General features: G+C 43.1%; 1 protein-coding gene across 1 annotated transcript in view; it reads left to right on the plus strand.

Moving 5' to 3' along the window:
• LOC146808472 (transient receptor potential cation channel subfamily M member 2-like) overlaps positions 1 to 22,968 on the plus strand; it is a 2,315,843-nt gene that overhangs the window by 277,087 nt on the left and 2,015,788 nt on the right. The window contains exon 5 of the mRNA XM_085623958.1: positions 14,678 to 14,858. Coding sequence (XP_085480084.1) covers positions 14,678 to 14,858 — 181 coding nt within the window. The remainder of the gene's footprint in view (positions 1 to 14,677; positions 14,859 to 22,968) is intronic.

Raw genomic sequence — 22,968 nt, forward strand, 5'->3', positions numbered from 1 at the left:
TCAATTTCATCACTAAAATACTTTGCATGTCTCAGTATTTCATCAATTTTCTTGCTTTGCCAGTCTACTGTGTGCTGTTTTATCATATCACTAATTTCAGGACGTAAACCATATACAAATCTGTATACAAAGTGACTCAGGTCCTTTTCAACAAGATTCTCATCTCCACTAAACTGTTTGAAAGCTAGTATTAGTCTTTCGTAATAGGCATGGACTGATTATTTTGCTTCCTGATGTGTTCGATCTATTTTTACCCAGTCTGTTTCTTTGGGAGGTACCTTATTTTTCAAATATACCATAACTTGTTCATATTTCTTCATTACCTCAGGGTCTGGTGCTCCTGTTTGGGGTCTCTTGGGTATTCCTTGGTTGGCCAATCTATGACTATTTTACATTCTGTCCATAAATCTGCTGGCACTATTATATCAAATAGGTGTTATGCTATCACTCTTTCGTACTGCTAGTGGGTAAAGGATTGTATATGCAATGCTGTTCGTAACATTCTGTTGATGGTGTCATCAGGGGGAATGTTGGAATGTTGTTAGGCGATGGGAGTCGTTGGGCTGTTTTAGAAGAGGCGTTGTGGGAGTTGGAGGCTGTCTTGAAGCGGGCGAATTTCCTTATTGCTGTGCTGCTGTTTATTACAATAAACTTCGATACCAGAACTGCCCTGTGCGCGGCGTCTTCACTACATTTATTGGCGACGATTGACTCAGCAGCACAGCGACCCACCGTGCATCAAAAAGATACGAAAGACGTATACCAAGCGGTAAGACTGTTCCTTTGTTTTGGGTTCATAACCTTTTCACCGCTTCGTAAATATCTTCAAAGACAATATTTTCCGCCATTTTCGACATCGGGAAATCCGATCCCGCTACGTGTTCCATACACTGATCAAAATTCTGAATGTTCAAATTTATATGTTGCCTACCTCTTGACGCGGCTTCTCTCCCGTCAAAGTTGTGCCGTTCTTCAACTCCTCTCTTCTGTGGGATCGGCACCATCTGGATTCATTGGATTGATCGTGGCACTCATGCGCATTGGTTAGCCATCACGCATGCGCAGTAGGCCACAACCTGCCGATCCTCATACGCAGTTGCCAAGCTTGCTGTGTTGCTTAGCAACCCCTATGCAACTTTGGAAAACAGTGTATTTTCGCCGTCTTCGACGATCGGCACGTCTTTCACTATTTGAAAGGTTCCAAGTGTGAACAACCTTTACTTTGTGCGGAAAAATACATCGCGGTGATTCGCACACCTCAAAACAAAACCACAAAAAAGAAAAAAGAACATAAATAAAATCACTGTGTAAAATCACAGGTCGGAATGTGCAAACGCTGATTCACACATCTTCATGGTGCGGATACCAACTATATGAAAAAGATATTACGGTGATTCGCACACCTCAACTACTAGTCTAATTTGTCTGTTCAATCTGGTACTTCCAATTTGTGTTTTCAAACACATTTTTTGGTTTTTTTTTTACATTCTCGTTCTCTACAAGTCTCTACTCTTCTCTCAATTTTTTCTTCACCTCTTTTGGGGAATACTATCTCATTCTAATTTTCCTACTTTGAGTTTCTTTCACGTTTTAACTATCTATTTCACAATTACATTTGGCTTGCAGATATTTATCAACTCAACGCTATCACAAAAATGTTTTTTTTTTTTGTTCTCCATTTCTATTTCTATTCTACATTTTTTTTTCTACTCTCTTTTTCCCGTTGTGTTCATATCATGCAATCTGTAACCCCTCCTCCATCTTTTCTTGAATCCCCTGGTGAACCTCCTGTTCGGTGGGAGTTATGGTTTGATGCATTCCAAACCTACCTTGGGGCCATCGGTGCTTCACGATTCAACAGCGAACGGAAAAAATATCTTCTTCTACATTCCCTAGGATTTGAAGGGAGATCCATTTTCAAACACCTTCCTGAAATCGATCATCCTCCTGGGGAAGAAATAGACGTCCAAGACACCATCATGAAACTCAAAACAAGGTTTGACAAACAACCTAGCCTGATGGTTCTTCGACACAAATGTTTTAAAAGACAACAAGGAGAAGGTGAAGACGTTGACTCCTATATTTCTGGCTTACGTATGTTAGCTTCTGTGTGCCAATTTGAGACATTTACTGACCAATTAATCAGAGATCAATTAGTGTGTCACTGCAGAGATAAACAAATTCGTCAAAAATTGTTGTCGTTAGCGAATCCATCCTTGGAAGAAACCATTAAAATTGCCAAGAGCATCGAGACATCTCAAGTTTCACTTAAAGAGCTCGAGGTTAAACCGGTTGATCCGGTTAATGCAGTTACTGAGGTCAATAAGACTAAAATCACCATGCCTCATCCTGGTTCGTCTAAAAACTCTCAAAATAAGTCTTCAAACAATTCCAAAAATGTTTCCACTCCGAAAAATGATTTCCAATTTAATGCTAGGCAGATTTGTTACCGTTGTGGTAATCCACCTCATCAAAAAGGGGGGAGATGTCCAGGAGCTAATGCAGTCTGCAATTATTGCAAGAAAACAGGGCATTTTGAAAAAGTTTGTCAAAAAAAAGAAATATCGCAGGAGAACTGTCGCTTGTGTCATAGAATCTGACCAAGAATCTGATACTGAGGTTGTTTCAGTAGTCATGGATCCTAATGATGTTTTTCCACATGTGCATGAATCCCCTGAGTGTATCGACCCTATTGTTGAAATTGGTGTTGGTGATAAATGTCTAAATCTTCTTGTAGATTCTGGGGCAAGAATCACCATGATAACTCAAAAATTGTTTAATGAAACATGGGGTGACAGATCCTTAAAACCTCCTGATCGTTCACCTGTTTCATACGAGGGGCGTAAGATTGACTTATTAGGTTTTTTTAAGGATGAACTCAGGTTCAAGGGGAGGAAAATTCGGGGGAAGATCTATGTTGCCATCAAAGGGCTCAATATTCTGGGATGGTATCACCAAGGGTTATTCAGAATGATTTTAAAGCCTGGTGCGGTTGAGCAAGTCCTCGTTGTCACAGATGATCACAATTTGAGAGGGTGTAATGAACGTTTCCCTTCTGTTTTCTCAAAGAACCTAGGGACTATTCAAGGGTTCAGACATAAAATTCTGGTGAAGGATGGAGCTGTGCCAATCAAGCACAAACTAAGGGGTGTACCCTTTAGTGTTAGAGATGATCTTGAGTCAGAAATAAAGTCTCTCTGTGACCAAGGGATCATTGACCCTACAGAGTCATCACTCTGGCTTTCGCCCTTGGTCGTCGCGCGCAAGAAGTGTGGTAAATTGCACGTTTGTGTTGACTTGAGATCTCTAAACAGAGAGATCTGGGTCGATCCCCACCCTTTACCTAAAATTGACGATCTTTTTGCATGTGTTAGAGGGTCACGTTTCTTTTCGAAAATTGACTTAGCAAGTGCGTACCATCAGATAGAATTGGATCCTGAATCGCGTTCGCTCACGGCTTTTGTCTCACCATTAGGAACATTTCAGTACAAACAGATGCCTTTCGGAATCGCATCTGCAGCATCCGTTTTCCAACGAGTTATGCAAAATATGTTGGGGAATATTGAAGGAGTGTTGGTTTTTCAAGACGACGTCTTGATACATTCTAAGGATGCTTTTTCTCATGATAAGATACTTGAGAAGGTATTTGAAGTTTTTAAAAAACGTGGTGTGGTGGTTAAATCAGAAAAGTGTAGTTTTCTTCGCGATGAAATTGAATATTTAGGTCATCTCATTTCAGGTGAAGGTATTAAGCCAAGGAAGGGTTTACTAGACGCTATTACTCATGCTCCAACACCTTGTGATAAAACTGGGGTAAAATCTTTGCTTGGTCTCCTCGAGTATTACTCTAAATTTGTCCATAACTATGCCTCTCTTGTACGTCCCATTAGTTTTCTTCTTAAGAAAGGTGTGAGTTTTGAATGGAACAAAGATTGTGCTTCGGCATTAATGGCTGTGAAAGAATGTTTAAAGAATAGTCAAGCTCTTAAGCCTTTCGACCAAAGTCTACATTCTTGTATAACAGTTGACGCGAGTCAAGTTGGGTTGGGGGCGGTCCTTACACAGAACGAGAACAATGGTGAACGTACAATCTCCTTTGCCTCCAGGGTTTTGAGAAGCAATGAATTTCAATACTCGGTCATTGAGAAAGAATTATTGTCATGTTTATGGGCAATAGAGAAATTTCGCCCTTATGTTTGGGGAAGGCGTTTTTTGTTGAGGACCGATCACAAGCCTTTGGTAAATATTCTCAGTTCGAGTACTGGGAAGTCTTGCTCCCCAAGAATTTTGCGCATGGTGTCACGGCTTATGCAGTATCAATTTGATGTCGTACATGTCTCTGGTGGTAGGAATGTCAGGGCCGATTTCTTATCTCGCTTTCCAATCCAAGAAAATACGGATGATTCTATTTTGAGTGAGTGTGGTGAGGAAGATTCTGACGATTGTCTTATTGCCTCAATTGATCTTATCAAGTATTGTGTTGGTACTGAAGGTGAATGGTTGAAAGCTCTCTCTGAAGATGTGATTTTGCAGCAGGTCTGTGATTTTGTGAAATCGGGGTGGCCAAGGGAGCGTGTTCTTCTTCCCAGTTTACAACCTTACTGGAAAGTCCAGTCTGAAATCTCTTTGGAAGGTGGCATTTTGCTCCGTTCTGAGAGACTTATTCCTCCAGAAGGTCTTAGGAGGGAGATCATTGTGCGTGCTCATGAGGGTCATTTAGGTTCGACACTCACTAAGAGACGTATTCGTGAATTTTTCTGGTGGCCTTCAATGGATAACCAAATTAATGAGTTAGTTGATTTGTGCTCAATTTGTCGTTTGGGAGACAAAGGATTAAAAGTTGTTAAACCTCCTCTGATTCCCATTGAATGTCCCTCTGGTCCTTGGGCAAAACTGGGTTTGGATATCATGGGGCCTCTTGAAGTATTACCTGGTGGTAGTCGATTCATTATTGTTCTTATCGATTATGCTTCAAAATGGCCTAAGATAAAATTGGTTAAGGAGGTTTCCACTAATACAGTTATTTCTTTTCTCAAAGAAGTTTTCATGTGAGAGGGGTTTCCTGAGTCCTTGGTAACGGATAATGGGACTCAATTAACCAGTTTGAGCTTTGAAAAGTTCCTTTCATCGTGTAACATCAAACATGTAAAGAGTTCGCTTTACCATCCCCAATCTAATGGGCTTGTGGAGCGCATGAATAGAGTGCTGGGGGACTGTATTAGATGGGCCAAGTGTGGGAATATGGACCTTGTCAATTCTCTTGAGAGTATGTTATGGTTCTATAGGACCACTCCCCATTCAACTACAAAGGTATCTCCTTTTGAGTTGCTGAGGGGGAGGAAGGCGAACACTAATTTAAAGCCTGCTTGGATGAATAAGTGGATCAAAAATGTTTCTGATATGGATTCACTTATGAAGTTGGTGAGAGAGAATGTCTCTTGTTCTCAGGTCAAACAGAAGTCATGGTTTGATGCGAAAAAAAAGGGTAAAATTGGTTTCAGTAGGGGTTGGAGACATGGTGCGTATCAAGTCCCCTTTACATGTCAAGAAGGGAGAGAGTAAGTTTGGGTCTCCTGTTCCTGTAACCAAGGTGGGAAAAAATTCCATTCAAGTTGAGGGAGGCAAATGGTGGAATGTTTGTAAAATTGTTAAAGTTAAAAATGTTGTGCCTTTTTCTTCTCCTGTTTCTCCTGGTATGGCAGTTAGTGGATCTTTCGAGGTTCCGGCTAGGAGAAGTGGGAGAAAGAGAATGATTCCTATAAGATACCGTATGTGAATTGCTTATTTTGATGTTTTCATTTTGTATTTTTAATGCTTGTCTTAGTGGGATTTTCTTTGCAGGGTTTTATGTTTTTTTTCAAAAAAAAAAAAGGAGAAAGGAGGGTATGTTATACTATCACTCTTTCGTACTGCTAGTGGGTAAAGGATTGTATATGCAATGCTGTTCGTAACATTCTGTTGATGGTGTCATCAGGGGGAATGTTGGAATGTTGCTAGGCGATGGGAGTCGTTGGGCTGTTTTAGAAGAGGTGTTGTGGGAGTTGGAGGCTGTCTTAAAGCGGGCAGATTTCCTTATTGCTGTGCTGCTGTTTATTACAATAAACTTCGATACCAGAACTGCCCTGTGCGCGGTGTCTTCACTACATTTAGCTATTCAGATCAATCCATAGCACTTTTGACAATTTAACAAATCTGTCTACTTGTCTGTACCACTTGACAGGCTTTTCCCGCAGTCGAGGGAAGTCATTTGTAAATGACAAAATATCCTGTCTTGTCCATGGGACATGCACATATCCCCCTCCCGGAATCTCTCTCATGGGACATTCTGTCACCACCTTTTCCTTTTCTCTCACAGGAAATGCTGGGAATGTTCTGTCTGAGGCCTCCTCTCGTTTTCTATACCATCTACTTCTCCATTTGTCCACATCTCCCCATTTTCTCAACAAAATGAGTATGTCCTTAATTTGTCCTATTCGTCCTGTAGTATTCATGTTTTCAATATCCTTTTCAGTGAAATCCACTCGGTAAGGCTTCTGTAAAGCTTTTACCTTGTCCATGTCAATTCCCATCTCACTTGCTACTTCTTCTAACCTGCCATGTAGGTTATTTGCTCTCCAAGTGACACTCTTACACAAGAACAATAACTCTTCGTCCTGGTAATTTTTCAACTTTTCTGTGGGGATAGTCCCTACTATTAATTTTTCTAATACCATACGTAGCCTGGCCACATCAATGGTCTGGGATTCTTTCTCTTTCCCCTGCAAGCCCTTTAACCATTCACTCAATTCATCTGTAGTTATTCCCACTGATTTTTCTACACTCCCTTGTTCTGTCAGTCTTTGTGGTTCTAATATTGATTCTGCTGCCATTCTGTTTCTTTCCATACAATCTGGACTTAAAAAGGGATTATTTGATACATTCGGTTGAATTTCACTCACTGTATGTCTCCAGGGATTCTCTCTTGCTCTCATTAGTGGTTGTTCCGCCTGTCTATTGCTCCCATAAGGAACTGTTAGACAATGCTCACTCTCTTTCGGTCTCTCAAAAATGGGCATTACTTGACCTATTGTTACAGGAACTGTGACAGCTTCTAAGTCCTTGGTTAATTCTCTGATTTTCTCAGTCAATTCTAATGTCGTTTTTGCTAATTCCATGGAATTTCCACTATCAGACTTATTTTCCGTTTCTTTCTCTCTTTCCCTAATGGGATTAGTTCCTTTCACCTCTGGGGTCATAACTTCCGTTTTGACAATTCGCAGGGTTTCTCTCATTGGGGAATTTTGGGTCAATGCATCTGGTTCCTGTCTGTATGGTGGTGGATTTTTATAAAACATGTCATCTAGAATGTCATCCTCTGATTCATTTGCCCATACCTTACTGATTCCACATTATGTCTTTTCCCTACACATTTTCTCCCTTCAGCTTCTCCTACAGTTCTTACAGGAAATAGTCCTTCAGTCATACTTGCGTCCTGCCACCTTCTCATCCGATCACTATGAGTTTCACGATCATACTGTCGTCCAAACATATATCTGTATCTATTCCCACTTCTCTGTTTTTCTCGCTCATGCATCTCATCTTCCCACTCAGTCAGTGCTTCGAACTGAGTCGGTCTAGGTCTTGGTTCTAAGCTCATCATGCGTTCACGCAGATTTCTCAATATGGCCAAATTAAATGAACCATGTTCTGGAAAAGCTAAGACTCCGTCATCTCTAGTATACTTCACCCAATTGTCTAACCAAATGCAAGTATGATATCCATATTTCACAACCATAAAGGATGCGGGTGTTTTCGCCGGAGGAAGTAACTGTCCTTCCCTTGTCACAATCTCTTTGTCTTTCACAAACCATCCTTTTATTTTACTAAACAAAGATTTTTTCTTCTTTTCGGCTGAATGATAATTCATTTTCCTGCCTTCCTTGAATCCTTAGTCTTCTCTACAACTGTACGAGCTTTTGTCCAATTGTAGCGCGACTCTCACTAACGCACCAATCCAGGAGCGTCTACGTCACTGTCACAACCTCAAATCCTAGCGCGACTCACACTAACGCACCAATCCTGGAGCGTCTACGTCACCCTGTACTTCTTCCAATCCTTGCGCGGCACACACTAACGCACCAATCAGGGCGTTTCTGCTGTTCTGACCCACTGTCCAATCCCAGCGCGGTCTTTCTGACGTCAGCAGCCGCTGCGGCAGCTCCTGCTCCTGACTCCGATCTCCTGTCTACCCCTCCTTTACAAATCTACTCGATAGACTTTGTTTCAATATCCTACAATTCTGTTAGTTACAACATACAAACATCTCCATTGTCTGCTTCGCTAACCAAAGAATAGCAATAGACCTTTCTCACGAGAATTCCGTCTTTCCCGAGAGCAGCGCTTACCTCTGCCCCAATACGGAACCGTTACTTCCGTTGATAAAGTAGCACATCCCTCTACTTTACCCTTCTCTCTAGCATCAATTAACTGTTTCTCCAGAATTAAGACACATAGTTGGAGACGTAATGCTCCTGAGAAGTAAAACCAGAGTTTCGCAATTAACCGGAATGCCTTTTTCATTCACGCACGTTCACACAAGAAAATGTAGCACATTCACACAGAATTCTGTCTTTTCCGAGAACAGCGAACAGTCCGTTCTACTACAGAATTTTTACATTCGTTAACAAGGCAGCGCTTACCTCTGCCCTGTCCTTCTAACAAGCTCAGAGAGTACCTATTACCTTTCTAGTGATAAGCGTTATCGGGATGCCAATAGGATCCCTGGTACCTAAGACCAGAACTTCACAGGTAACCTTCACTACCATACACACTTCTCTCACACAGAAAATGTCTCTAATGGTAACATACAACGGTGCTACCGAATCGAACCCAGACAATGCGATGCGCAACTTCAATTGTTACACGTTTCGCCTGTGTGCATACAGGGCCAACAATTCCGCCTTTAACCGAGAGCAGCGCTTACCTCTGCTCTACTACGGAACTGTCACCGACTTCCTACGTCCCAGAAGCCGTGGAAACAACATATAACTCGACGCAACTCAACATAAGTGTTAGTACATAAACCAATATCAATCAATAATCAAAATCAACAACCAATAAGCTATATACAAGCAAAATCATTAAACCAAACAATGAAAACCATCTCTTGCTACCAGAAAACTGATCCAGATCGAGGTTCTCAACTCCTCCCTATTACCACGGACAGAATGATTTCTCAGTCACACACACACATACATCTCATACGCTGGTGGGGCCCATAACACCAACATTCATTCTATCAATCTATCTGTACCTAACAAGAGGACATTGGCTTCCCGACCTGTATTTACTATTTCGGAAGGAATATGTTGTAATCTGTACAAGATGACACTTGTAGCCATGATGTAGGTTTCAAAGTCTTCTTTATTAGTTCCAGTTCCAGGTAACATCAGACTAGGTTCAGCCATGTACCAGCTCCTGCACTAGTCCCTACTTAGGCTCTTGTTACAGCCTTACTTAAGCTTCTACTACAGCCCTATCTTAAGCCCCTATTACAGCCCATATTACGGCCCCACCAGGAGCAGCCTGCCTAGCTGCTCAGCCCATCTCCAACTGTCATCACTCACCCACACAGGCACCCAGGCATTCCATTCATCACAGTCACACCAACATTCCGTTACCATCTCTCACTCTGGCTGAGCAGCTAGGAAGACCTAGGCTAATTACAATTAAGTAAAACTCAGGATATAACATTACCCCTTTCCTTTTAAAATGAAAACAAAATTTACATTACTACAACAAAGAACTATACACAAAATAAACCGTAATGTCCATAACTCAAGGATGCAACCAAAAGAAAAACATCACTAAAGCAAGAACAAAGTAAATCAAAGAGAAAATAGGAAAAAACGACATATCATAATATAACATGCATCAACATTACCCATCCTCCCTCATGAAGAGTATTATAACAATTTACAACGCACCTAACACTGCGTAGTTTGGGGAAGACTTAACACTGTCTAACTAGCAGTGACCCCTCCTTCTTTCCCCTGAACATACAAAATACACGTAGTGAAAGGTGAAGACACCACGACAAACACCCGAGGCCATAAACAGACATCAAGGGTGAACCGACACTACAAATACACGTGTACAACAATATGGACCACATAGAGAGTACACACAGTGAGGCGCAGTACGACTTACACACGACCACAAATGAAGCGCAGGGCGACTTACACAGGACAACACGTGATGCACAAGGCGACTTACACACAACAACAACTGAAGCGCAGGGCGACTTACACAGGACAACATGTGACACGCAGGGCGACTTACACACGACAACTGAAGAGCAGGGCGACTTACACAGGACAACATGTGAGACGCAGGGCGACTTACACACATACCACACGTGAAGCGCAGGACAACTTACACACAACAACTGAAGCGCAGGGCGACTTACACAGGACAACATGTGAGGCGCAGGGCGACTTACACACATACAACACGTGAAGCGCAGGACGACTTACACACAACACAAAGAAGTGGGGAAACCACCCACCACGACCAGAACTCCAAACATGTAAGGCAGAAACTGTGGCATACCATACAATGTACCCTTGTACATACATTAGGAATAACACCCACTGGTATAAGTAAGATAATCCGTATACCTACCCCCATGTAGATCACTAACTGGGACTACAACCCAACCTCATCCCTCTACTAAGGAATAAACTGTGATGACCACCCACTAGGAGACTAGAACCTCCCAACGAATAACTGCGTAAAACAACGGTGGCATCACAACATAAAATGGAACACCATAGAACACCAGAAAACTGTGCCCAACGCTGGTGAGTGTTCACTACCCCGAGCATTAACACTAAATTGCCATACATTGTAGATATTTATCCTGTAATGTAACGTGTACCACTCCACTAACTACACTTGAATACGCTACATATAAAATACAGCGCCAGAGTCACCTTGACGAACTCTATGCCTGCTCCACCACTGTGCACTTAGAACCTTCATGGACAAAATGAGACGACTGCCTCACGACTTCGAAGAAGATCGCGGTTTCCAGTTCGTGCTCCGATTGCCAAACACTGGAATGTCCCTGGAGATCTTGTCGTCAAGATAAAACTTTAAGTAGAAAAGAAAAACAGCGTGGTTGGCAGCAAATAACGTGATGGCAAATTCGAAGACACACAGAAGATCTCTCGTAAACACAAGATGGCGGCACGTTTTGTTACGTGCGCCGGGTGGCTCACAGTGCGTCAATGCACTCAAAACATCTAAGGCATAGCTGAACCTGCCAGGCACGTCACAACTGAAGATTCCACAATCGTGATGAAAGGACTTCACCGAAGGAACTGCACGCGAACCCCAAGTTGAAGGTAAGCGTGCTCGCGCGTTCCATTTTAAAATGCGCTGTTGCAGTTGAACTGCCATTGCTGCCTCAAACGTAAGCAAACCCATGAAAAACACTAAACATGTATGTTTAAATATTGTAAAAATGTGCTCCAGCCATACTTTAAATTCCAAACGAAGCACAAGAGTTCCCCGTGCCTCAGAGTAGGCAAGTCATTTCCGGTGTTAGAATATCATAAAACAGTATTTGACTCACTTAGATAGATCCGTCTTTCTGCAGGCAACGAGACTCAATCGTATGACGAGTAAAAACTTGCAGAGACACGACAGTTTTGGGTTTTCAAACCATAAGCCCACGTTGTGTAACCATTCCTCGCAGAATAAAAGCAAGACCATTTTGCCACACACAACACCTCGATGCAGCGTAACCGCAGACAACACAGCAAATACTATTTTTTTTTCTACCTTGTGGGTGAAGACAAATTGTAGAAAGCACATCCTGATATGTAGAAAATATTTCTTTGTATAAAACCTCCAGGCACAATATCTCCACCTTGTTCGCTGACGCTGCTTGTACTTTCTAAGTGCCATAAAGGTACCCATCTTAGCAGAACCACACCGCTCCTGTGTGGCACCTGTGAAAACTTCACTGAGTTGGACCACAACTCACATCTTAAAACAGCCACTCTCCTTTACTTCACTGAGTTGGACCACAACTCACATCTTGAACAGCCACCGGATACATCCATACGGCAGATTTAAAAGGAAGTGGTAGGGTGACAAGCAGTCATTTCACACCCTAACATACTGACCATACCTTTGGTCAAGTCCATGGAGTAAGATCAGGCAGAACACAGATTGGGGCCGTCCGATGACTGGACACTGGTGGGGCCGGCTTGCCTTTTACTCCATACTGTTACATGTACATTTCTTTTTTTTCCTTTGTAATTCTCACAGTTTCTTTGTAGTTGCGCTGGTTCTCACAGTTTCTTTGTGGTTCCTTGGTTTCTGTTCAGTCCTTAAGTACGCTTGGGTCCAGGCCCGCTCGTCGCCAAAATTAATATGTTGTAATCTGTACAAGATGACACTTGTAGCCATGATGTAGGTTTCAAAGTCTTCTTTATTAGTTCCAGTTCCAGGTAACATCAGACTAGGTTCAGCCATGTACCAGCTCCTGCACTAGTCCCTACTTAGGCTCTTGTTACAGCCTTACTTAAGCTTCTACTACAGCCCTATCTTAAGCCCCTATTACAGCCCATATTACGGCCCCACCAGGAGCAGCCTGCCTAGCTGCTCAGCCCATCTCCAACTGTCATCACTCACCCACACAGGCACCCAGGCATTCCATTCATCACAGTCACACCAACATTCCGTTACCATCTCTCACTCTGGCTGAGCAGCTAGGAAGACCTAGGCTAATTACAATTAAGTAAAACTCAGGATATAACAGAACCGTTACTCTCCCTGTAACACACTTAGTATTCCTTCCATCTAAAGAGTCGATCGGATCAATTTAGTTGTTCGAATTTAATAATACATTACTATTTCAATAATAATCAAACAATGCATTCGATGAAATGACAACCCAACACATGTGTAGCTTCAATTATATCTTTATCTATTTAAATGCAGGTTAAAATCCTAATATTTCAATCTCTTTGTCATATTTACCTATTCTGGCTAATTGTCATGTTCTAAGTCAGAATCTGGTCCTCAGTCAATTCGTCAAAGTTCTATTTGGTCATGCAGAGTCACCGTCCTCTCCGTCAGCATAACATCAGGAAACTGACGACCTCAATGAACGACGACTTTTTTACCCTCTCTAGTCTACTAGTATTTATAGTGGATTTACATTGCAAGAAGTATCTTTTAACAAAATGCAAAGTTCTGATTGGTCCATCAAAACACGCTTTGGTTCATCAGGAAACATTGGATGAAGTTCCCATGTGGGAAACGTTTCAAATGCAAAGGTCCATTGTCAATTTACTTGTCCTTATATTTTTGTTGCATATCCAGGGGAACTGGCGCATCGCCCGGGGTGTCCTTGTTGGGTACAGTTGTAATCAAGTCACCGAAGGGGCATGGCTGCTTGAGTTTGCGCAGGCGCACTTCTCCTGGTTCCATCACCGATGTCATACAATAAAGTCGGATTCAGTCAGCGGCCATTTTCTGGCAGGCCAGAATGGTCAACTTAAGTAAAGGAGACATAAAACGTAATTAATACATTGAAATGACTAATAAAATGTTATCCCCTTGCTAATACCCTTATGTGTATGCATTTATCTAGCAGTATGCAACATTTAAAGCCGTTAATACTCATTTATTTAAGCACAAAACGACATTTTTCATATTAATATGCATACAAACTTAGTTCATGGATTATTTAGCCATGCAAATGATTTCCCACGTGTATTCTTTCTGTTAATAAAGTTGGTTAATTATCACAAGTCAAACCATTAATTATATTATGATTAATAATTATTCCTTTTAATATAAACATGCGAAAATGAAGTGGGTACATAAAAAGAAAACATAATACGCGCTCCAGAAGGGGCACATGGGGCTGTTTCTAAACAGCGTCAAATCCACGTGCTTACTTACCTGAGGGAAGTCTTGTAGACATTTTCAAGCCTCCCAATGTATATACGAGACTCCTGACGTATTTGTATAAAAAAAATGAAACACAATTGCCGTCCATTTGAGGAAGTCTTATAGTTACGACCTGTTGGTCAAAGGGACGTTTTTTTAGTGAATGAAAATGTGTTGTTTATTGGTTTAGGCTTTTCTTTTCAACGAATGGGTATTGAACTTTCACTTTTTACTATTTGGTATGTCTTCCTTTTCAAAATTCTCTTCTTTTTAGAAATTGTTACCGAGTTTGTACAATTTGTATCTGCGATTTTATGATCCAATGAATGAAAATAAACGATTCAGTTCATCCATTGTGAGTATTGCTTGTCCTGTCAGACTCTCTGTCGCCAGACCAACTTGCATGATTAGGCCTAGAGCTTTGCACCCTGCTACCCCCTGAAAAAGAGATATTTAGCTACTTTAGTGAGCTGTTGTTTCAGTATTTCCAGGCACAGTGCCAGTACTTGTAACAAAAAATTGCCTAACTGCCCTTGAGTTCCGCAGGCCCCAGAGAACTGCCCTCACAGTTTCTAGAAATCTATACATTTATTATACTAAACCCCAGGTCTTTTTCTTTTACTTAAAGTTATCTTTCTGGCCCTGTGCAGGTTCCATTATTAATTATAAACCTGTCTTCGATTTGCCGCTATCAGAGGTACCCATTCTTAAATGTATTTCCATACAGGGCGGTCAGCCAGCGGAGCACTGTCCAGATGCGCCCAATAAGGACGACCTCCGCTCTCTGGACAACAACCACGCTCACTTCATCCTGGTGGACGATGGGACACAGGAGGATTGTGACTCCAAGATCTGCCCCCTGAGGACCGAACTGGAGAAGTTCATCTCTGAGCAAAGCGTGAAAGGAGGTAATTCTGCCAGAGTAAGAGGGACTGCCCCCTGGTACATAGATATGTGTGGGTGGGGTGGGGGCATTTATGAAGCACAAAGCTATGAACTATAGAAAACACCTCAGGCTTCACATTTTGGTCGAGTCTGAAATGTATTTAAAAATCTGTGAATTGCAGAATAACAGAGCAAGCTGGTCCCCAGGAATCTGGTAAATTATTACTAGATTTTGATTTTGGGGGACCCCCCTCCTCCCCCCCCCCTCCCCCCCGGAGATAAGATGCCGATATTTATACCATATTAGAGCTGTTTCTAGAACCAGTCACACTTTCAAACAGTTTCACTGTTCCAGCCATATAGTGGCGGGGGATTTGATGTCCCCGATTTTCTAGCTTATTATCTGAGTGCTCAGGCCCATTTCGCATACCATTGGTTTGCGCCTACGCCATTCATGCCGCAGCTGGCTGTGGAGGATTGGATAGTTCGACCTCTGCCACTGAAGGACATTATTCAGGGTCCAGTAAGTGCGATTGAGACGCTGGCTACTACGGTGACGTGCACGATAGATGCGTGGCAGCGATCCTACGCAGGATCGCAATTAAGTTCTTGTATGCACCGACTTTGCCACTAGTTTAGCATCCGGGTCTGTCCTTGTTGCAGGAAGGGGGGTTCCAGGGGATGTGCGCTAAGATGAAAATCCGCTACTGGGGCGATCTATTTGTGAACGGTCAGTTCAAAAGGAGAGAACAATTGTTTCAGGGGTGTCGGCCTACACCGCTAGACATCTTTTACTATATCCGGCTGCGTCAGGGATTGCGGGCTGTTATACCGCAGTTTCCGGAGGAACCTGAGATAGTGCTGCCTTTGCAAGTTCTGCTTACTTCTGCGGATGGCAGGCATCTAGTCTCTCACCTGTACCGTAGTATCCGAGAGCAACGTGGGAGTGGAGAGTGTAGAGCGCTCAGGCAGTGGTGTGTTGATATAGGCAGGGACATAACGGAGGCACAGTGGGCATATTGCTGTGAGCTCACCTCACAGATTTTGGCCAGCTGCAGACTACGGATTATCCATTATAAGTTTTTGCAGAGATTGTACTGCACGCCCGAAAGAAAGATGAGGTTCCGTATATCGGACAATGACAGATATGAGCGCTGCCACTCGGAAGGGGCCGGTTTTTTACACTTGGCTTGGACGTGTCCAAGGGTGTCTGATTACTGGACGCAGGTACACACGGCACTAACAGCTATGTTAGGCGCAACGATTGAACGTGACCCGCTCATGATGCTGCTGGGCTATACTATGCAGATACCCAAGGTGAATCGGAAATTTGGAAACATTGCACTTTTACTAGCGAAGCGAAGGGTTGCATGTAGGTGGGGGAGGGGCCGTACACCGAAATTTAAGGAGTGGATAGATGATTTACTATATTGTCAAGAACAGAACGCGATATATGCCGACACACAATCATTGAGCAGTAGGGCCAGGGACATATGGGATCCGTTCAGGGAATACTTGGCAGCTAATGCCAATTCAGATGGAGATGGAAATCAGGTAGCAGCGGCTACAGGCCCTGCAGATATAACAAAAGATTAGGCGCGGCTCTTTAAGGATTTGCTGTGTTGATGAGTCAGGTTGGCGGGGATTGTGGTACAGTGTTGAGGTGCTCTATCAGAAGGCGGTACTATGGCTTTAGCAGCGCTGAAGATGAGAGGGTGGTGGATAGCCTGTTTGCAGGACAAGGGTTCTGACATAAGAGTTATAGGGGGTTGTTGACCTGGTATAAATATCTCAATATATGACATAGCAGATAGACCACAGGGATGGGAGGCGCATTCTGCGCTGCAGGTAGGGTTGACTGTCTCCTTGGCTTATAGCTCTTTATTGCTGCTTATTCTCATGACCTCTGGGGCGGGGGTTACTCATGTTCGAGGGGTCTATCAGGGTTATGAACCTGTACTGTAGGAGACTACAGCTGTATGCCCGGCAGGACTATGGCAATCATGGCTTTCTGTTTAGCATTAGGATTCTGGACATCCATACCCCAAGTTTACCTTCGCTGTTGTTATACAGTGAAGGAGCAAAAAAGGGAGACAAAAATAACTTCATGGACCTTGGACTGTTGTGGCTCTAGCAGAGATGGTATACAGGATGTGTTGCGGAACCTTGCCGCCGGACCTCCGGGTTGTCGGTCAAATGGCTGTGTAAATATGCGAGAGTAAAAGGGGGGCTTTATCGAATGCAGCCGGCCCTTGAGGTTGTAGGCGTGGTCCTGTGATACTGTGTAATGCTACAATAAAGGTCTTCGAAACCAAAAAAAAAAAAAAAAAATAGGATCAAGAATTAACTTTGTCCAAGTTGAATCCTGTCTCGAGTAGGCTCCAGAAGCTGAAAGCATCATAGCTGGACACTATGCCAATTTTCTCTACTGAAATGAAAGTACATCAGGACAAATCTATATCAGCATATGTATCATTAAAGTATAAAGTTGTGGAGTTAGATGAAGTAAGAAAACACAAGGAGATGATGGATGGAGCGCTGAAACTTTTCAGACACTCACCCCCAGTCACCTATCTGGGTTGAATCTATCATCGTTCTTTAGATCACTTGGCCACCCCAGTTCAGTCCCAGCTATATACAAATCAGTCTTGACCCTGTGCCTCATGGGAACAGTCCAGCCCGAACTTCCAAGCCATGTCTTCCCTGAACTGGAAACAAGCATCCTGGGCCCTGATTCAGGGTAACACCCCTCATTAGCCGTGCGAGCTTGAATCCAGTGGCAAAGTGAGCAAGAGACCCACGTCTGGGCATACCCTGCCAACTCAGGGCAAACAAAGCAAACACAAGGAGATGATGGACAGAACACTGAAACTTTTCAGACACTCACCCCCAGTCACAGATCTGGTTTGAATCCATCATGGTTCTTAAGCTCAGTGGGCAGCATACCGCAATGAAACGTGCGGTGAGTCATCAGTTTATTCATATGTGTGCAGGTCATTTTGTCAGTTTGTTACAAAGTTAGAATTCCATTAAGACTACTGGAACAATTCTCTTGTAAGACATCACATAAACAATCAATGTAAAATGCATATGGTGTTCCACAAAACACAATAGGAATTACATGCCACTATGAGATGTTTTATTGATAATGTTCTGGGGCTGGATGGTTTACTAGGCAAGCGAAGTGCTCATGCCTGTGACATAGAGATGCCACCCCTGAGGCGCATTTGACACCAGGACAGGTGGGAAATTAGCTATGCGAGGAGGTGTGGAGCACACCTAAGTCCGACATACCTCTAAGGTGAGCTAGGAAAATACCACCATCTTGATGATGGCGGAATTAGGAAAACTGGGACAGGGTTATGCTCACTTCCTGCAGAAAGTGGTCATATAGGGGTTGTAGTGACCCCAAGGGTACATGGCCCATTTGGTCTTGTATCAGGTGTTTCCACCCTGATGTCCTCACTCAGCACTGCTCCCACCAGGCAATCCTTCAGGTTCTGGTGAAATATTGTGACTTCTGCAGCGCTGGTTAGCATTGTTACTGGCCATTCCCTGCTCTGAAGCAGAGTTCTCAATATATGGGGCATGCCTGATCTTCAGTCCGTCTACCTTCTGCTTCTTTAGTTGAGGCATGGTTTCTGTTTATCTTCCTGTTTTATTGTGTAGTCAGATGAGCAGTGTGAGATTTTCTTTGGTTTCATGTGCTGCTCTGATCTGTGCTCTGACCATCCACCACTGTTCAAATGTTTATTGGATGATTCCTGAAAGGAACAGGCCAAACGTGTATCAGTATTTTGATACCTGTCTGGCGGTCTAATATTATCACTGTGTCAGAGATTATATCATTTTCAGTGGTTTCCTGTTGAGGAGACCCACTCCTTGATTTTGTCTTGTCTTTATTATTTTTTTGTTTAATATCCCACTTATTCTTTGTTGAAAAAGACGGTGCTTGCTTGCAATTATTCTTTAGTTGTGGTTTATCAGGTCTGGCTCCCAAATGATCTCTACCTGGCGTAGCATAGGTTTCCTCGATAATGTTAGGTAATTTGTGCTCCTGCGGTGCAAGAGTTAAAGCCCATAGGCATTGTCGCATAGCCAATGCAACTGCTTGACCTTTTATGTAACTTAACATAATGGCTTATACTGCTGCAAAATTGCACATCAGTTTAATCCCCAAGTCCAAGGCAGGTGCTGCCCCATACTCATTCTGGAGCTGTTTCCCCACCTTAGGCAAAACAGCTGGAGAAGGGGTACCATGTCTTCTGGTATACACTGCAGCAAAGACTGCACCCCATTAGGGGAAGTCTTCCACCAGGGTAGCATCCTCATCGGTAAGCAAATACGTAATATTCTGTGTTTTTCCTGCAGGCCTGTATGGGGATAAACTGCTTCAAACTGGCTTGTTTTTAGGCAATCCAGAAAAGAATCTTCTTCCGCCTGACGGGAACTTTTCCCATGACTGCATTTAGCGTTTGTGGGCTAATGCCCAGGGTAGCCAATTGTGGTTGTGCAGCTTGAGCAGCCTGTGCAGGGTTAAGTGTCAATGTCCGCATAACGAGCTGTGTAAGACTTTTACATATTGTTATTAAGTCTTTATATAATGTTCACACCTCTGCGGTCTTTGAATTATCAACATTAGGATGCAGTCTGTATCCATCTAAGACTTGCCATGTTGTTCCTTCATTGCTGAGTGGACTGATTCTAACATTTGCTGTTGTGTGTGTGAGGGCGCCTTTAAACCAATTCATGTGTTCTTGGTAAGTGAGAGGTATTTCTATTTCTTAGTTTGGAGTGTACTCGTGTGGTATTTCATCCTCAGTGTAGATGTGAAATGGCTGTGTATTGTTGTGTGCAGCTGGGAATGTAACCCAAGAATAGAACACCTCTGTCATAAATGCTTCATGAACTTCAACCATGAAGGTAACATCTCCTGCATTTGCTAGGAGACCATGCTGTAAAAGCTTCAGAGTAACTGCATGTCTGCAGTTCTCGGCTATGTTTAGTGCCTGATTTCCTTAGTTGTGAGACATATTTTGCGGAATGAATTGCAGGGATGGTGACACAATGGGAATCCTAATTATTTAAAGCTTGATATACCTATAGCCAATACATAGGTGTTACCTACTCAGCTGAGGAGGATGATCCCCACCACCATGGATGTCTCCGGTTTGGAGGTAAGTAGGAGTCTCTGAGAAGGCACAATTGAACTGCTCAGGTGACCCATTATATAAGAACCTAACGAACATTGGTGGTGCCATGTTGTGCAGTTTCCACCTCTCAGTTTGATGACAGCATAGATGTTGGGATGGTGTAAGACTGGTTCTATACACCCCCTCAGGATATGTTGTCCTATAGACCTGCTAGCTCACATTTACACCATAAGCCCCATTAAACCTTCTTGGGCAGCAAATGGTTTCTGGCAACCACTGAACATGACAACCCTGGTTTCCCAGGAAGCATGGTAACAGATCTAGAACCTTTTTGCTGAGACAGTTGTGCTCTAATACTCTTAGAGAAACATGCAAGAAATACCAACATGATTCTTGTATAAAATGTATGTAGTGCAATGATCAATAGGCAGAAGCAAATTAAAGTTACTAAGAGCACCAGTACAGTGAAAAGAATAAAAAGCTCCACCACGGTGGTATGACAATGTATATATGCAGGCATAAAATACAATACAGAGAATTGGTCGTACTCCTACTATGCAGTACCTAACCTAAATATCTAGGGCAAGTGTGTGTGTGTGTATAGCCAAGAATCACGATATTGGATGATCCAACCACGGTTACCTGATGGGAAAGAATGTGGTCACAAGCTGGACACCCTTTCAAGGAAATCAGCAAGCTGCAGGGCACAAGCTTCAGACTGTAGAGACCTTGCTGATATCAGCAAAGTGCCCCCTCTAACTAAACCCAGAAATGCTTGTTTGTTTAGAAAGAAAAGCATCCTTGTGAGTACAGTGCAAGCCTGCAATGTTTTGATCTTTAGATGGCCATGTTTCTCCCTGGATAAAAAATAGAACAACATTTGCACAATATGTGTCAAGACTTTGTTCAAGGCATCGTGATAATGTTAGGCGAAGATAAATCTGTAACCGAAGCAGTTTCAGAGAAACTAATCCAACAATGTTACGAACGGAAATGTGTGTAAACGGTTATTATGTAAAGGGGAAGGCAACATAAGAAAAGATATCCATGATAAAAGATGGCGTTGGTTCTATGTGGGCCTACGTCAGACACATAATACATGCAATCGTGTAAGGGTTCAAAGGAGAACACATAAGTTATGTAAGCACTAGGTTAAGATCCCACTGAGGCATAAAAAACAGAGTGGGAGGAAACTTATTAGTAAGCCACCTAATGAACCTTAAAACTGTAGGGAACTTACAAAAGAAGGATTATCAGGCAAACAAAGGAATGCTAATATGGCAGTCAAATACCAGGGAACGGTCAAAACTCAAAACTTCCAACAAATGGGCCTTCAAAGGGTCAATTGAATTCTCTCCATAACAGTTCACAAATGTTGCCATCTGTCAGCATAGACTGTCTTGGTTGAGTTTCTTCTGGCTCATAAAATAATACCCACCACATCAGATGAGAGAGAGAAAGAACTCAGGTTGCCCCGTTCAATCTCCAGGCATGAAGGTGCAGGCTCTGGAAGTAGGGGGGTAGAACCTGCCCTTACAGCTGTGAGAGGAGGTCTGCCCTGGGAGGGAGACAGAGCTGAGGGCTCAATGAGAGGTAAATAAGGTCTGAGTACCACACCCTTTGTAGCCAATTGGGTGCTATTCATATGACTGGGGCACAGTCATGTCAAACCTTCCTCAGAACCTGAAGAATCAAGGGTATCGAGGAAACATGTAAAGCAGCTGGGAGCCCCAGCTCAATTGAAACATGTCCCCCAATGCTCCCTACATCTGATACAGGAGGCTGCAGAACATAGGGGCAGTGTTCAATCTCATGAGTGTAGAACAGGTCTAACTGGGGAATCTCCCACATCCTGAAAATGTGCGGAAAAACTTCCGGATGAAGACACCACTCATGATGACTGGGACTGTCTGCACGTACATTCAGAAGTCCGGCCAAGTGATTTGCGATTATGCAATCTGATGGTTCTGAGCCTGGGACCAAAGTCATTGAGCTTCTCTTCACAGAAGATACGACCTTACTCCTATTTATTTGCTGATTTACCACATCACTGTGGTATTGTCTGTTAAGACTTGAACTGACTGACCACTATGGGAAGGGAGAAGGCCTTGAGAGCCAGACATATCGCCCTCAATTCCAGAAGATTGATATGCAACAATGTTTCCTCTGGAAATCAAAGACCTTTGATTTCCAGATCCTTCTGCTGTGCTCACCCTAGAGTGAAGGCATCCGTTATTTCTGTATTCAACGGAGATGGAGGGTGAAACGGCTTTCTTAGAGATGGATTTACGAGACACAGCCCAACATTGAAAATCTGCCACAGTGTCTCTGGAGATCTTGACCAACTCGTTGAGATCTCTGCGGTGCTGTAACCACTATCTGCGGAGGCACCACTGACGAGCCCTCATGTGCCAGTGTGTATGCTTGACCAACAGAATGCAGGAAGCCAACAGACAGAGCAGGCACAAGATCTTCAAGACAGGAACCAAAGCTCCATTCTGAAACTGCGAAATCATAGCATGAATGTCCTGAATCCTCTGAGGAGGTTGGAAGGCACAACTCAATGAAGTGTCCAGTTCTGTCCCTATGAACAGGTTGCACTGAGAGGGTTCCAGGGGAAACTTTGGTAAATTTAGTGGAAAAACCCAGGCTGAACAATGTAGGAGAGTAGGATCTGCTTCACATGGGTACCCATACTTTTTGCTGGTGTTTCACTGTTTTACGACCTTAGTCTAGCTGTGGCCCTGCTAATCAGGACCACAGCCTAGCTGCTTCCTCTCTAAAATGGTTTGCATGTACATTAGGTACATATCTTCTGGAGTGCGTTATAAACTACTAGTATATGGTATACTATGTACCTAGGGCATAGGTACCTCAGAGGCCTACCAGGGGCTGCAGCATGTATTATGCCACCCCTAGTGCTTGGTTTTGTGTGAGAGGGTGCCCAAGCATGAGCTGAGCCCCTCTGCAGCTTTCGGAA

Source organism: Triturus cristatus, chromosome 8 (genome assembly GCF_964204655.1).
Source record: "Triturus cristatus chromosome 8, aTriCri1.1, whole genome shotgun sequence".
Lineage (NCBI taxonomy): Eukaryota > Metazoa > Chordata > Amphibia > Caudata > Salamandridae > Triturus > Triturus cristatus.